Source organism: Heptranchias perlo, chromosome 40, assembly GCF_035084215.1.
Source record: "Heptranchias perlo isolate sHepPer1 chromosome 40, sHepPer1.hap1, whole genome shotgun sequence".
Taxonomy (NCBI): domain Eukaryota; kingdom Metazoa; phylum Chordata; class Chondrichthyes; order Hexanchiformes; family Hexanchidae; genus Heptranchias; species Heptranchias perlo.
In genome coordinates, this window is record NC_090364.1 from 13,967,513 (window position 1) to 13,985,034 (window position 17,522).

Sequence of the window (17,522 nt, forward strand, 5' to 3'; positions counted from 1 at the left end):
TGCATCCCATCAGGACTGGGAGACTTTTCCACTTTGAGAACTACGAACCATTTAAGTGCCTCCTCCATCTGATGTCAGTTTGGAGTTGGGTCCATAGCCAAATTCTCCACCTCCCCTCTTCCTTGTGCATCCTGTCCACTCCTCCTTAGCACAGCGGTTGTTGAGGCCAATTGTAGCACCTCAGTTGCTCCAGCTGAGAGCTGAGATAGGCAGGTTCGGCACAAATGGGGGATCATACCTGAGATTTTCCTGGTCTGTATGGCTTGGATTTACCGTGCAGTGCATTTACGCACAAAAGAAATGGGGAGGGGGGGTTGCAGCTATACAACCAAGCTGATTGACATCTGAACAACTAGGAGGCTATAAAAACAATTCTGGATAATTCTCCCTTTTGATTTTTTTTTTCTGTGTGGTAGAGTAATTGCTTGATGGTTGGACTCTTGTCACACCACTCTTGCACTGAGAGTTGTCACATCTTTTGTAAGCAATTGTCTACATCCTTTTATATGCATCTTGCAAATGAGCCTGAGATAAAACCTTTCCACTGGAACAGAAAATGCTGAAGAAATTTATTGGAGGTTTTTTGTCATTGCGAAGGATTTTGATGGTATGAAAAGGGAAAGAATATTTCCTTTTGGTTTGGGAATCAGTGATGAGGGGATCATCAATTTAAAATGGTCACCAAGAGTGAGAAGAGAGAGTAGGAGAAATTTCTTTACGCAGGCAGTCATTGGAACATGGAATGTTCCACTGGGAGTGGTTGAGGCTGAGATTATTGCATCTTTTAAGGGAAAATTGGATAAATATTTCGAGCCAAGGAAGATACAGGCTATGGGGAAAGCAGGGCAGAGTGATTAGTTTTGAATAGTTTTATAAAAGAGTTGGCACAGAAATAATGGGCTGAATGGCCTCTTGGGCTGTAAGTGTCTGTGGTACTCTCCATAATTGAGCCAAGTGGTTGATGTGGTGCAACAAATCCCATGAATTTCTGCACTTGCCGTGTGGACTGCAATTTTATTTTAAAAGTCACGGAGCTAGTAAAAATGCTGGTCATTGTTCAGATACTAATCGCGTGCCTTACTGAAAACGGATTGTTTGATTTTATTTTTTAGTAAACAGGATTTTTAAAAGTTTACCATTCATTAAATTAAGTCTTTTTTTCTCTTCCTACTTCCTACCTCCCCCTCCCCACAAAAGAAATGCTACTGGAGCGACATGTTCACAGGACGACTGCGGTCCGAGATTCCATCTGCTCTGGTGAGTAAGAACAACTTCTCTAATTCTGAACTCCACATTATTTGGATCAGTGATAATTTAGGCAGTACGTTGGAAGGAGGGTGGTGAGAGCTATTAAGTGTGTGAGACAATGGGGAAGCAGAATTAGACTTGGGATAGAAGGCGTGTTGTTATAAACTGGTTGGACTTTTTTTTTTGATTGCCAAAACTGGAAAGTAACTGCATTGCTGGTCATGATCCTGGAAAAAGTTTGCATATATCCTTGAAGTTTAAACTACTCAGTATTCTGTATTTGTTGCAGGCAAAATTGTGTATTTCAAAGAAAGTAACAAATGGAGTATTTTCAAAGCCATATATGTTTTGTACTCAATGTGAGTCGTCGGTAGTGGGAATGAAACTCTTTCATCTAGTGTTTACACCGAGCTTTCCTAAGTCAAATCTAGCAAGAGGTACAGGTGGAGTAAAGCTTTGTCAGCTCCTATTCTTCAACTGTATGCTGCCCCATAGCGACTTCATCCATAGACATTGGGTCAGCTTCCAGATATGTGCTGACAGCGCCCAGTTTTACCACCTTTGCCTCCACGACTGCTACTGTGCTATCCGACTATTTGTCTGATCTCGAGTTGTAGATGAGCCAGAAATTTGTCCTACTTAACATCAGCAAGACTGAAGTCATCCTGTTCCGTTCCTGTCAGAAACTCCGTATCCTGGCCTCGAGTTGCACTCTGCTCCCTGGCTGCTCAGTCAGGCTAAATTAGATGGTGTACAATTTGGAGCTGTCCTTCAAACCTCACCAAAATCACCAAGCTAGATCACCATTTATACACCACATCAATGCCTGCCTTGGCCTTCACCTCACCCCAACCACAGTTGAAAGACCCCTTCATGCCATCACCTGGAGATTTTACTTCTCAACACTCCTCACTGTTCTCTCAAGTTTTACCCTACATAAGCTTCAACTCATTCAAAACTCTGCTGCCCTCATCCTATCTTGGTGGTGTCCCATTCACCACCCGCCCTTCATCCTCCATTGGCTCCCTGTTCCTTAACACAATGAATTCAAAGTCCTGTCCTTGTTTACAAATCCTTCCATGACTTTGTCCCACTCAGTCTCTGCAACTTCCTCCACTTCTACATGCCAATGTTTGTTCAATGCATTTTCAACTCTGGGGACTCTTTTGTTCCATTCCTTATTCCACCTTCTGCTGGCAGAGCCTTGTGCGATCTACACACAGGAACTCCTTAAACCCATGCTTCCCCACCTTCAGAACCCTCCTCAAAATCTTTCTTCAATCAAACCATTGGTTACTTTACCTAATTCTACTACTCAATCCAGTCACCAGCCTGGACTGGCACTCAAAGGATGGTGTTGCAACTCTTGCTGAACAGATCTTCTTTACATTAGTAAATGCATACACAGCATAGTTTAAAATTAACAGCTTTTCTTTGTGTGTTCGCACAAGATTGCAGTTAAATTCTCCGATACTGCTAAATTGGTACATTTTTAAATGTTTCATAGACAAAATCTCTGTGTTTTCTTGTCGGGCAATCTTTGAAGCTTAACACTGCCAGTTCAAAGACATGACTATCTTTTTTTTCCCCCTCCTTCCCAATTTTCAGTTATTTTCTCCCCCTTTAGTTTTCTGCTTCATTTCTAACCAAGACAATAGGCAGGCCACTTTCCTTCAGTCAGTGCTGCACCATAACTGGCCATTACTTAATACACAAGAAAGCTTTTTGGAGGCAATTTTCTCTGCTCCCTCCTTCCCCTGAACTTGCTGACTCCTTCACAGGTGTGGTTCCATAGATGGCAGTCGCCCTCTAGTGTCATACTCAAATTGGCATTATTCGTGAGTCGCCTTGATAGTGAATGCTGGTTAGCTGTACAGCTATGGAGGGCATCACAGCGTTGCCCAAGTCTATCCATACCTGTGGTTCCAGTAGAGGGGGGTCACTATAATCAGGAGTAGGGAGCCGGGCTGATTTTCTTTTCTTATACATTTTGTTTCTCCTCCCTTCCCTAACTCAGGACTGTTGCACTTTCCCTAATGTTACTCTTGAGATCAGCTAACACAGTGCAGACCAAGATCAAACCTGGAACCTTCCTGTTCTTGTTTTCTAGCTAAGGCTCCTCCCTGTACTTCATTCCCTGCTGTTGATCTTCCTTGCCCAACGAGAAATGCTGCTAGGCATCTTTTAGTACCACTATATGACTGGGTGCAGGGTGAGCAGTAGCCCTGGGTGATTCATGTTTTTATTCCTCCCCCTCGCTACTTCATGACACAATAGCCAAGATGTGGATCTTGCTTTTGTAAGCTATTGCAATTGTAAGCCCACTGTCTGCCACTTGGACTCTAATGCACTGTACCTTAACAGAAAGGAATTTTAAGCAGGGCCTGCTCTGTGTCATTGTTTCTTTTTGTCCTCTGTTTTGTAAATGGAGAAATAGCTTGAGTGTGTTGTATCTGAGATTGTTCTTAAGATTTGTGACTAGACAGCATTTCGCTTAAAATAGATTTGAGATAAAACAAATAGGGTATGGGGAGGAATTCATAGAATGGTTACAACACATAAGGGAGGCCATTCAGCCTGTCGAGCCCGTGCCGGCTCTCTGCAGGAGCAATCCAGCTAGTCCCACTCCCCCGCCCTTCCCCCGTAACCCTGCAAATTTTTTTCCTTCAAGTACTTATCCAATTCCCTTTTGAAAGCCACGATTGAATCCATATCAACCACCTTTCAGGCAGTGCATTCCAGATCATAACCATTCGCTGCATATAAAAATTTTTCCTCATGTTGCCTTTGGTTCTTTTGCCAATTACCGTAAATCTGTGTCCTCTGGTTCTTGACCCTTCTGCCAATGAGAACAGTTTCTCTCTATCTACTCTGTGTACACTCATGATTTTGAACACCTCTATCAAATCTCTTCTCAACCTTCTCTGCTCTAAGGAGAACAACCCCGGCTTCTCCAGTCTATCCACGTAACTAAAGTCCCTCATCCCTGGAACCATTCTAGTAAATCTTTTCGGCACCCTCTCTAAGGCCTTCATATCCTTCCTAAAGTGCGGTGCCCAGAATTGGACACAGTACTCCAGTTGTGGCTGAACCAGTGTTTTATAAAGGTCCATCATAACTTCCTTGCTTTTGTACTCTATGCCTCTTTTTATAAAGCCTTGGATCCCGTATGCTTTTTTAACCGCTTTCTCAACCTGCCCTGCCACCTTCAGCGATTTGCACACATAAACCCACAGGTCTCTCTGTTCTTGCACCCCCTTCAGAATTATACCCTTCAGTTTATATTGTTTCTCCTCGTTCTTCCTACCAAAATGTATCACTTCGCACTTCACTGCGTTAAATTTCATCTGCCACGTGTCTGCCCATTCCACCAGCCTGTCTATATCCTCTTGAAGTCTATCACTATCCTCCTCACTGTTTACTACACTTCCCAAGTTTTGTGTTATCTGCAAATTTTGAAATTGTGCCCTGTACACCCAAATCCAAGTTATTAATATATATCAAGGAAAGCAGTGGTCCTAGTACTGACCCCTGGGGAACACCAGTCCCTCGTGTCTGAAAAACAACTGTTCACCATTACTCTCTGTTTCCAGTCACTTAGCCAATTTCGTATCCATGCTGCCACTGTCCCTTTTTACGCCATGGGCTTCAAGTTTGCTGACAAGCCTATTACGTGGCACTTTATCAAACTTATTAACAAACACCACTATGTGGCACTTTATTGAATTATTGAGTTAAGAGGCAAAACTACAGCAAGACGTGCCAGTGGGGGTTTAGATATAGTAGCAAGCCAACTGAATCCATACCAAAACCTGACAAAGGGAAGAAAGTGAAGCTGAACTAAAAGGCTACTTGGGCAATGCTAATGCCTGAGAATTATTAGTATCCAGTTGGACTAGTAAGAAAAAATAATATGGGATGGTCAAAATGCAGCCGGACGCTATAATGAGTATTAGAGTACTGGAGGAATGAGCTCCAAGGGGCTGAACAGCCTGTCACCCTTCACTTTTCTTATGTTTTTTTTTGTTAGCTTTCTCCTTGTCGGGTTCCATGGGTGCTGAGTGCCTTCTGGTATCTTGCCCATGTGGCCATTACTCATCTGTGAGCATTAACAGTGAATGTAGGTAAACTACTTGACTCCATGGTCCATTGCAGCTGAGTCCCACAGTATGCTCACCCAGCATACACAAATGCACACTTCCAGTAGGGTTCACTTGATAACGATCAGGAAAAAGAACCCTGAACAAAGTTCCCCCCCACCTTAACCCACAGGTCCTGAGGCCAATTGTTCCTCAACTGTGCCTTGACTGAGATCCGTTAACCCATCAATTATTATTGGGATTGAACCTGGTGACCGTCCTGCTTTGTATGAATCGGCTTCTCACTGATCCTCCAGAGAAATCCTTCTAATTTTTTTTATTGATCAGCCAGGTTTCTGACACATGAATACCCAATCCAAGCTACTAAAATTTCCATGCAGGTAGAGTTCTTGTTTGTCCACTCTGGACATAATGTCCGATTTTCCCCCCCGCAACAAAAGAAAGATTGGCAAGAGCCAAGGCTTGGGAACCATCAAGAAAGTGTAGTAGTTCTGCTAAATGTTAAACCAGCTAAAACGCTTTCATTTTCTGGCAGAGAGCAGTGGTGAGCTTCCTGTTGTTTGTTCAGTCAGACATGGCCACCCTACTGATTAGGTCATTGGCTTGCAGAGGTATCTGCTGCTGAGTGAGAAGAATCCGAGCCCCCCTTCATGACAGGGCTACTCCCTCAGATCCCATTAATGAATTAAGCTGGCAGGCCGACCAATCAACAACAATGCCCTGGAGTACTGCTGAGTTGCCTGATTCAAGTATCAGATTGCAGGTTCTGCCATAGAGGGTTCATTTCAGTTGTAATCTTCCATTGCCGGGGATGTCGTCATGGCAAAAAAGACATCCTGCCGCCACCCCGTCCGACACCCCAAACAATCGCTAGTTGATCAATGCTCTTGAATGCTTTCCTGAGTGCTTCTGGTCAATGATGACCCCCAGGATGTTGATGGTGGGGGATTCGGCAATGGTAATGCCGTTGAATTTCAAGGGGAGGTGGTTAGAGACTTTCTTGTTGGAGATGATCATTGCCTGGTGCTTGTCTGGTGCAAATGTTACTTGTCACTTATCAGCCCAAGCCTGAATGTTGTCTAGGTCTTGCTGCATGTGGGCACGGGTTGCGAATGGCTTATCATGGCATCTGTACTTGTAGTTTCTAACCTAAAAATGATCCTTTTTATTTCTACTAATTCTTAAAAGATATCTCTGGGTGATGCATTGAGGAGTGCAGGAGCCCAGCTGACACAGCTGGATCTAAGTGATAATGCATTTGGACCTGATGGAGTGCGGAGCATTGAACCCTTATTGAAGAGCAAAGTGTGTTACACATTGCAGGAGCTGCGACTGAATAACTGTGGCCTGGGAATTGGTGGTGGCCAGGTATTTATTAAATTCTCTCTCATCTCATCCTATGTATACCCAGCAGCTCTCCAAAACTTCACCCATGTGGCTATTCATGTGTGAGCCTAGACTATGAGTAGGCAGACTATTCAACTGTGTGTTCATCGTAACCAAACCCCAATCCTTTCCTCATCCGATGCCCCACATACAGTTTCTAGCAGGAGTCACTGGATAACGATCGGGAGCAGAAACTCTGGTTAATTTTTTTTGGGCCCTGCTCTCAAGTGCAGAGGTGCTGATACCAATTGTAGCACCTTAGTTGATGGGGCTGCACCTGAGACCAGCTAACTTATAACACAATGGGCTTTGAGCTTGTCTTTCTGGTCAATATGACCTAGCACAGTGGACTGCATTATACATGAAGCTTTATTCATGGTTTTGTTTGACTAGTATTGTCAGCTGCCATTCTAACTCTTCCTCAAAGAACCCCAGAGTGTGCCTGATTTTTTTTTAAAAAGTGGTACCTCAAATTGAAATGCGGAGCAGAGTCGAGACGAAGTCTCAAAGAATAATGGGAACATAGTGTGTTCTTGTGTAGTCTGCTTGTCTCTGTCCCACAGCTGGCAGTACCATGACATCAGGTTCTGGACATTCACAACTTCCATTTGCAAAGTTTGTCCATACCAGTAGCTGCCTCACCCAGACAGTGCAGTTGTAAATTAATGTTCTAAATTATACTGGATATTTAAGCTTTTAAGTACTAAGTGACCCAATTACAACAGGAATTTGGATAAACCAGACAAAGCAAGTCTGTTCAAAGCAGTTTGCTACAAGTGGCTTGCGTCTGTAATACTCCGGACAGTGCCGTTTCCCACTGGGCAGATCTTTTCAACTTGAGTCCCAAATAATTAAAAGTGTACACTGATATTTTTTAAGTTGGCTCATCTGTTTGCCATGTTTTCTGTTTCTGTTGCAGATTCTTGCTGCGGCACTCAGTGAATGCCACAGTCTGTCGAGTGCCCTGGGAAAGCCAATGGCACTGAAAGTTTTCATTGCTGGGAGGAATCGTCTGGAAAATGAAGGTGCCATAGCACTGGCTGATGCTTTTAAGGTAAAGCACTGTATATGCGTGACGTTGAGGTGTTTGTGGGTTTCCTTCTGCTGCCTTGGGACAAGGGAAAATGGCACAGAATGTTGGAGCAATGACGTGGTGTCATGGAGCATTGGGATACTGATTCAGTCCACTCGCTGAGTTCTTATTCATGTTTGGGGATTCACCAACTGGTGGCAATGCACCTCCATAAGGAGAGGCGGGGGGAGGAGAGAATCACCATAGATTGCAACAGAGCTTTCATTGTCTTCTTGCTGTGGTGCTCATTGAGTGCCACAGTTAATCAAGTGCCCTTGGGAAACCATTGGTGCTGAAGGTTTTTGTTCTTGGGAGGAGTCATCTAGAGAATGAAAGCGCCATAGCACTGATGAACATAGAATCATTCAGCATAGAAGGAAGCCATTTGGCACATCGTGTCTGTGCCATTCTTTGGAGGAACCATACAATTAGTTTACCGTAACTTCCTTGCTTTTGTACTCCATGCCTCTATTTATAAAACCAAGGTTTCCCATATGCATAACAGCCATAGGAACTTGTCCTGCCACCTTCAAAAATGTGTGTGCTCGCCCACCAGCAGGTGTCTCTTCCTGCACATCCTTTAAAGTTGTTTCATTTAATTTAAATTCCCTCTCCTCATTTTTCCTTCCAAAATGCATCACTTCACACTTCTCTGCATTAAATTTCATCTGCCATATGTCTGCCTATTTTACCAGTGTGTCTATTTCCTTCTGAAATCTGCTACTAACCTCACTGCTACATTTCCAAGTTATGTATCATCTGCAATTTGAAATTATGCCCCCATACCCAAATCCAGATCATTTAATATATATTAAAAAGAGCATTGGTCCTAATACCAACCCCTGGGGGACACCACTGTATTATGTGGCACTTCATCGCATACCTTCTGAAAGTCCATATCCACAACATTAACTGCACTCCCTTCATCAACCCTCATTGAAGAACTCAATCAAGTTTGTTTGACACTATTTGCCTTAACAAATCAGTGTTGGCTGTCATTTATTACCCCATGTTCTTCCAAGTGACAATTTTTTCCTGGATTATGGTCTCTAGAAGTTTTCCCACCACTGATGTTAGGGTGACTGGCCTGTAGTTACCTGGTTTATCTCTCTTCCCCTTTTTTGAACATTTGCAATCCTCCTGCCCTCTGGCAATACTCCTATATCCAAGGAGGATTGAAAGATTGTGGCCAAAACCTCCATTATTTCCACCCTTACTTCCCTCAACAACCTAGGATGCATCCCATCTGGACCGAGTGACTTTTCCACTTTCAGCGCTGCCAACCATTTAAGTACCTCCTCCATAAAGCAGTTTTTCCTAAAGTAGACCGGTATTGCATTTTTGCCATTCTTTCTTTCGCTGTCCCTCTCTTTTCTCCCCCTCTAATTTTCTCCTCTTTTTCACATAGAGACATTGAGTAATGCTAGGATACACTTTCATGAATGCTGTCCAGTGCCTTGCACAAGTGATTGCTTCTTCATGTATGAGCCCAGACTGGACACTGGTGCATTCTGTTTTTTGCTGCCTCCACTACTTATTCTTTCAGCTACAAAAGGACTATGGTTTTATTCCTCTTGAGGATCATGGGATACTTATGCAGAAGTTTTGCTTGAGGTTAAACGTAGAATCAAGTCCATCTTATGGTTGATTGAACGTTCTCTGAGAGGAGATGGTTCAATAGCCTTGAATTACTGTTTCTCATTTCAGAATTTCACGCATTCTTATGTAAGTTGCATTGTTCTTGTGTATCTGCCAACTGATTGACTGAAGCCTGAGACCAGGTCTGCCTTTAGCACTGGGTAAAGAATGTGTGGAGGAGCAGGAGTTTTGAAGGGAGACACTGACTTTTACAGTAAGTGTGTAAGGATGAAAAAGGAACCCTGCGTACAGCACGTGTCTTGGGGCCTGCAGAGAAAGTGCTGAATTATCTCACTGATGGAAGATAATGAGATTTGATAGGCAGCTTCTTTTTTGAGATACCAGGATCTCTGCGCTCCTCCAATTAATGGCCTCTCGCACATCCCTGATTTCCACTGCTCCACTGTTGGCGGCCGTGCTTTCCGCTGCCCAGGCTCTAAGCGCTGGAATTCCCTCCCTTGACCTCTCTGCCTCCCTACCTCTCCTCCTTAAAACCAAGCTTTTGGTCATCTGTCCTAATATCTCTAAGTGGCTCAAATTTATATGGTGTCAAATTTTGCCTGATAATGCTCCTGTGAAGCGCCTTGGAATGTTTTACTACGTTAAAGGCGCTACATAAATGCAAGTTGTTGATCAGTTCCCATTCACTTTTTTTGAGATGGGGAGGGGTGAAATCTTAAGAATATCAAATCTGATCAGTTTTCATGTTCTTGGAAAATTGAAAGTTTGTGGGTGGAGAAGGGGAAGAAAATAGAAAATGAAGGAAAAATGGAAAAAAGGCGAAGTGCAAATAAAATTTTTTGTTCAGTCCATAGGAACCCTGGAGGAGGTACACATGACACAGAATGGAATAACCCATCCCGGCATTACAGCTTTGGCTAAGGCCTTCACTGAAAACCAGCACCTGAGGGTCATAAACCTCAATGATAACACCTTCACAGAAAAAGGAGCTATTGCCATGGCTGAGGTAAGAGCCTGCGGCAGGTGCTGATTTTAAAAAGAATTCCCTCCCTCCAATTTTTAACCCTTTCCCTCATTGATTTGTGCTGAAGGGTGGGTCCCTCAGCACCGGCAGCAAATCTGCGTACCTCATCATAGATCAGTTCAAACTTCTATGGCATGACTGGTGTTTAACTGGTATTTTTCTTTTCCTGCTTTTAGACATTAAAGACCCTCCATAACATTGAAGTAATAAATTTTGGAGATTGTCTGGTGCGATCAGAAGGAGCTGTAGCTATTGCTGAAGCAGTAAAATTCGGATTACATAAACTCAAGGTTTGTGATTTAGAACTCTGGGGTTTCTTATGCCTACTGTCTCCCCCTCCCCCCTCCTCCCAGACACAGCCGAGTCAATACCAACTGCTCTAGTGAGCATCTTAGTGGCTTGTTGCAGAAGTTCTCTGGAATTCCCTCCCCATACCTCTCCAACTCTCCTCCTTTTCAGATGTTGCTTAAAGCCTACCTCTTTAGAGTCACCTGCCCTAATGCCACCTCCTTTGGCTTGGTGTCAATTTTTGTCTGCGCTCCTGTGAAGCACCTTGGGATGTTTTACTATGTTAAAGGCACTATATTAATAGAAGTTGTTGTTGTGGTAGAGATTTTGGCACAGATTGCTGCTAGTAAGTGATTAATTTAGATTACGAACATATGAGCAATGATGGACAGGAGAAACCTATTGGTCCATCCAGCTTGCCCCACTTAATTATGATACCTTGTGTGTCATAATATATACACTCTCCACTCCACCCAAAACCATGTGATTGATAGATTGTTAGGCAAGGGTTTCGAGGGTTATGGAACCAAGGTGGGTAGCTGGAGTTAAGATGCAGATCAGCCATGGTTTAATTGAATGGCGGAACAGTTTGAGGGGCTGAATGGCCTACTCCTGATCTTATGTTCCCTATGAATTGGTTCAAGGAAAAACAGTGAGTAGAACAAAAAGTGTAGATTGTGATTGTAGGACAGACTGTGGTTGGAGCCTGTTCACGTTGAAGTGTCTTCTGAAAGGTTTCCAGTGCTTGGTATGTTAGTAAAGCTGAGAACTATGTAGAACTAGTTACTCTTCAAGCTAAATTATTAAACCAGGTTAACAGGATTTACGATGATAACTGTGATAGCACAGGTTGTCTGAACAATCCTCCACATAGTGCTTTGCCAATCTTGAGTTACCATGCTAGTGCTGCAGCTTAGAAGCCAGGCCCTTACCAGAATGAAGGAAAGTGGGTCCCCCCTCCCTCCCATCACCACCACCAGCATCATTAATAGTTGGTCATTCTTAGGCATTTGCTGAAACCTGGGTTTGCATCCCTCAGCCAGGAATTGTGCATGCATGGAAAGAGAAGAGAAAAGAGAGGGTAAGGAAATTAAAACCACTTTTAATCGAGCTACTCCAAATATATTGAAGGGGAGAGGAAGAAAAATGTGTGTTTCACCACCTTTTAAGCTGTCGCCTGTGTGCTAGCACTCGTGTCTTTGAGTCAGAAGGTTGAGGGTTCAAGCCCCACATTTCAACAGGAGGATATTATCTAGACACACTCTCCAGTGCAGCACTCAAAGAGTATTACATTGTTGAGGGTGCTCTACGTCAGGTGAGACAATAAACTGAGATCCCTGCTGCCTGTCCCGGTGGTTCATATGGCTGCTAAATATCCCATGGCACTATTTGCACAGATGTAGAAATCGGAACAAGACATTCACAGGAGCTCCTATTTGTTTTCTGATAACTAGATCAAGGGCAATATAGGCAGAGGCTTTGCACTAACTTGTCCATCTGCCCTGTTGGTCCAGGAGTGGGGCATGGCCAAATCTTACTGGTGTCTCATGCTAATGTGAGGTTCCTCAGTCTGCAGCCCATTTATAACTCACTCAAAAGTTGCCAGCCTTCAGTTGTAAGTTCAGACTGAGTTTTTAACAGTCTAGTTTGATCCTGCCCACCCACATAAGCTTCCAGCAAGGCTCACTGGATTGTAATCGGGTGCAGAAACTTCCCCACCTCTTTCCAAAGTTCAGAGACACCAGTGCCAATTATAGTGTTTGCTGCTGCCTTAGGTAAGATCAGCTAAGAAAGAACTTGCTAACTCCGTACAGACCAGGAACTGAACCTGGGTCCTTCCAGGTCTGTGTGGCTCAGCACCGAATCACCCAATGCATTTATCCCCCTGACCCATAGAGAGTCAATCAGGACCATTTTAAAAGGCATTACTATATTGAGGGCAGCCTGCATTAGGAATTACCTTTTTTCTCTATGCTTTGGAGAGCTCACTTGTCACTGTTTAACTGTGTGTGTCCATAGGAACTGAACCTTTCTTTCGGAGAGATCCAGAAGGATGCTGCGATTACAGTGGCTGAAGCCATGGAGCATAAATCCCTGCTGGAAAAACTAGATCTAAACGGTATGTGTGTGTTTCTAATTTCCAGTTTTTAGCTTTACGCTCCTCAAATTGAGATGGGGAACAGGTTGTTTTTCATTTTGTCAACTATTAATTTTTTATAATGTGGAGATGCCGGTGATGGACTGGGGTTGACAATTGTAAACAATTTTACAACACCAAGTTATAGTCCAGCAATTTTATTTTAAATTCACAAGCTTTCGGAGGCTTCCTCCTTCCTCAGGTAAACATTTACCTGAGGAAGGAGGAAGCCTCCGAAAGCTTGTGAATTTAAAATAAAATTGCTGGACTATAACTTGGTGTTGTAAAATTGTTTACAATTAATTTTTTAGATTTGGAGGGATGGATACAAAAACTCGTTTTTACGGTGTTCAGCCTGTTTTAAGGAGAATTGTATTGGAACAAAAGGAAAATGTGTTCCTACATTAACAAAATTTGCAGATTTTTTTTTAAATCAGCTGTTGGGAGATTTAAGGTAGTTAACAAAGAACCAGAGGCGAGAGGAGGAGAATTTTTTTCATACTCAGCAAGTTATGATCTGGAATGCACTGCCTGAAAGGGCGGAGGAAGCAGATTCAATAATAACTTTTAAAAGGAAATTGGGTAAATAATTGAAAGGGAAAGGGCAGGGGAATGGGACTAATTGGATAGCTCTTTCAAAGAGCCGGCACAGGCACGATGGACTGAATGCCCTCTTTCCGTGCTGTATCATTCTACGATTCGATGATAAATGCTCGAGTCTATTGTGACACCCTAACCACCCCAACGTGAGACTTGATATTTTGCATCAAATGGAATTGCTGACTTCTGCTTAGCTGGTGGCATGGCAATCCCGGTCCTATTTATTTACTACTGATTGAGAACAAGATCAGCTTCTCTAACCCAGCACCACCCTGTCCTCCAGAAACAAATTTGGTTTAAATATGTAAGAATATAGGAAAGTACAGGACCTGAAAATACTGCCTTCGTTTGGCCAGCCCTAAAAACTAATACCCTCAATTGCTTACTCAAGTATCAATCCATGTTTTTCCATACCATCTGCTTCCACTGCACCTCTGGGTGTTCTGTTCTACAGGTTCACCACTATTTGCTTAGCGTAGTTAAATCTAAATCGTCTGTACACCTTCCGTCTTCTAAGCTAGAGTTCATGTCCCCTGCCTCTAGAGTTTGTGGCAATCTCGGACATGTTATTGGGGTTCAATTTATCTATTCATTTAAGGATCTTGAATACTTAACTAGTGTGTTTGTAATAACTAGAACATCTGGATTGAGAAGCTTTCGAGGCTTTTGCTGGCCTGTGTTAGTTGTTTCATTTTGAAATAAATACTGAAAATTGCACAGCAGGTCAGTCAGCATCTGAAAGAGAAAGATAGATCAACTTTTTGTGTATAATCCTTCAAGTCAGATGAAGGATCCCGCCTGAAATATTAACCTTTCTTCCTTTTTCAGCTGCTGATTGACCTACTGTGCCTTTCCGGCATTTATGTTGTTTCATGGTTGTGGCTATCAGACCTTTGCACCCAGAACCCAATGAGAAATACTTAAGCCTAGGCTGAGGCCTGTGAATAACAATATACCTCTTGTACATAAACAGTGCAATTCCTGAAAATGTTGGGTGGAAAAGAAAAAGCTTCTATATAAACAAATGACAGACAGCGAGGATAGGAAAGAACATTAAAAATGAAAATAATGTTTACACCTTCAGTAAGCCTCAACGCGACCAAATTAGCTCCTACTTCTAAGATCTTAAGCTGGTTCAGTGCTGCTTTTTTGATAAAATTGCGGATAGTTTTATGCTGTGAAGTCATGCTTGGAACTGGAATGAGATTACATAAACCCATTCACTTAGGACCCTTCTATCTCTTAGATGAAATTTTAATTTCATCCATCTCGGCTGGGTTTGCTCCCAGTGGTGACAGGATTGTGCTGTTATTGATTACTCCCCCACCCCCCCCCCCCCCCAATCAAGTAAACTGGGTGAAAAGAATACTGATTTTGGTTCAATGGGTGAAAGGGCCAAAACTAAACAGTAAAGATCTGAAGATTCCCTGTTTGTTGAGCGAGAACGTTGTCGGCGTTTGAGGTTTTAGATGGTTTGCATTCGGTCAAGGTGTCATGCTGTGAGCTGATCTCATCTGTGGTAGTGTTTTGAGGGCTGTGATTGACCTTAGTGTAACTGAGCTACAGAAGCGAAAGCTCTTGATCATTATCCCATCACCCCACCTGGAAAGTGTCTGTGTGGACATCAGGTGAGAATTGAATTGGGCTCAGCTGTTTGGCCTGCAGTTAGAATATTGTATCCACTTTGTGCGCACTACTTTAGGAAGGATGTCAAGCCCAATGAAAAGTTACAGAAGAGATTCAATAAGATGATACCAGGAATGAGCAGCTTCAGCTATGAGTGAGACTAGAGAGATTTGGGGCCTTTTCATTAGAGCAGAGAAGATTAAGAGAAAAAGCAAAATACTGCAGATGCTGGAAATCAGAAATAAAGACAAAATGCTGGCAACATTCAGCAGGTCTGCAGCATCTGTGGGGAGAGAAACAGAGTTAACGTTTCAGGTTGATGACCTTTCGTCAGAACTCGAAGATTAAGAGGCTGTCTGATGGAGGTGTTCAAAATTTGAAAGGATTTTATAAGCTAAACAAGGACTGGTAAGTGAGTCAGTGACTAGAATGTGTAACATCAAAAGAATGAAGAGAGAGATTAGGAGAATTTTTTTTATGCAGAGGGTTGTTAAGATGTGCGAAAATGAAGAACAGAATCTGTATTAGCTTTTAAAAGGGAAATGGATAAATATTTGAAAAGGGAAACATTTTTAGAAGGGCAATGGAATGAGTGGCGCAATGGTCTTCTTTCTGCTCTAAAATTCTGTGAATAGCGTGCCAGTGCTCACTGTCTAGGCCCACACGATAAAAGTGGCCACATGAACAAGTTACAGGAGGATGGTCGCTGGTGTCTGTGGAACTATCCCCCAAAAAGACTACCTTCAGGGGAGGACAGGGAGGTAAATTGGAAAAAGAATAATGAAGAAACAATGTTGAGGCTGCTAGCTGACTCAAGTGTGTGCCCATCTGGAGCTGACTGTGTTTTGAAACTTGTGCGGGTATTTAACATTTAAACTATTGAAGAAAATGTTTTCTGTCCAGGAAACTGCCTCGGAGAGGAAGGCTGTGAACAATTGAAGGAGGTTATGGACAGCTGGAACAAGCGTGATGTGCTGGGCTCTCTCAGGTAAGTTAGGAATCAAGTTTCATGGATTCTAGAGCAGTGCACAACTTGGCTTTTCTTATCCTCACTGTTTCCTTGATAAGTGAGCCCTATCCAGGGCCCTCTACCTGTGCCACTCCCAGCAACAACATATGCATTTCTGCCCTCAAGATGCTGACTCTTGCTGGGTTTCACTTCCAATGGTGCCAATAGTTCGCCCAAGTGGCTGTTACTTATATACGAGCCTAGATAACAAGTGCTGCCATGAGTTCCATCACAACGAAGCCTGATCCTATCCTCACCCAGTATTGACTCACATACTGTCCTTTAATAATCACTGGCTAGCACTCAGGAGTTTCATAGAAAGACGTGGGAGTTACATAGGAGGAAAATGAAAAATAAATCAAGGGGAGGAACTTACTGTATTCAATATTAGTATTTTTTAAAAGTGGTAATGAAGTAAATAATAGGACTTAGGATAGATAAATCTCCGAGACCTAATAGTTTCTACCCCAATGTTTATAAAAAGGAGAGGAAATCGCAGAAGCATTAGTTATCAAATTTTCAAAGGCATCTTGATTTTGGAATTGTGCTGTTAGAGTGGAAAATTGCTAATGTCGCTCCATTATTTAAGATGAATGGGAGACAGAAACCAGGTAACTACAGGTCTGCCAATTAAACTTCAATGGTGGGCAAGCTACTAGACTCTTATTAAGGATAGAACACTTGAGCAAATATGAAATCAGAGAGCCAGCATGGCTTTGTTAAGGGTAAATAATGTCTGACCAATTGAATTCTTTTTTGAAGAGGTTATTAATAAGGTAAATGTAAGGAGTCTCAACACCAGGTTATAGTCCAACAGCTTTATTTGAAATCACAAGCTTTCGGAGCTTTGCTCCTTCATCACTCACCTGACGAAGGAGCAAAGCTCCGAAAGCTTGTGATTTCAAATAAAGCTGTTGGACTATAACCTGGTGTTGAGACTCCTTACATTTGTCCACCCCAGTCCATCACCGGCATCTCCACATCATTAATAAGGTAGACAAGGCAATGTCTATGGATGTTATCTATATCCAGAAGGCATTCAATAAGATTCCACACACATGATTATTGGCAAAAATGAGAGCATATGGAATAGGAGGTGGCCTTTTATCTTGCTTTGGAAATTAGTTGGGAGGTCGGAGACAGAGTGGGGATAAAGCTTGGCAGGATGTGACAAGTGGTGTTCTCCAGGGATCTGTTCTGGGGCCTCAACTTTTCACCAAAATTATTAATGACTTGGATGAAGGAATAGAGAGTTGTATATCCGAGTTTGTAGATGACACTAAATTACGAGGGACAGAAAGTAGTGCAGATGGGAGCAGGAAGTTGCAAAGGGACATAGATAGATTAAATGAGTGGGCAAAACTATGGCAAATAGAGTTCAATGTGGGCAAGTGTGCGGTCACTTGGACCTAAGAAAGATAAATCAAAGTATT

General features: G+C 42.8%; 1 protein-coding gene across 1 annotated transcript in view; it reads left to right on the plus strand.

Moving 5' to 3' along the window:
• Positions 1-17,522, plus strand: part of rangap1b (Ran GTPase activating protein 1b) — a 45,581-nt gene that overhangs the window by 15,076 nt on the left and 12,983 nt on the right. Inside the window, exons 4-10 of the mRNA XM_067974656.1 lie at positions 1,198-1,257; positions 6,537-6,716; positions 7,654-7,788; positions 10,253-10,411; positions 10,606-10,719; positions 12,737-12,836; positions 15,984-16,068. Coding sequence (XP_067830757.1) covers positions 1,198-1,257; positions 6,537-6,716; positions 7,654-7,788; positions 10,253-10,411; positions 10,606-10,719; positions 12,737-12,836; positions 15,984-16,068 — 833 coding nt within the window. The remainder of the gene's footprint in view (positions 1-1,197; positions 1,258-6,536; positions 6,717-7,653; positions 7,789-10,252; positions 10,412-10,605; positions 10,720-12,736; positions 12,837-15,983; positions 16,069-17,522) is intronic.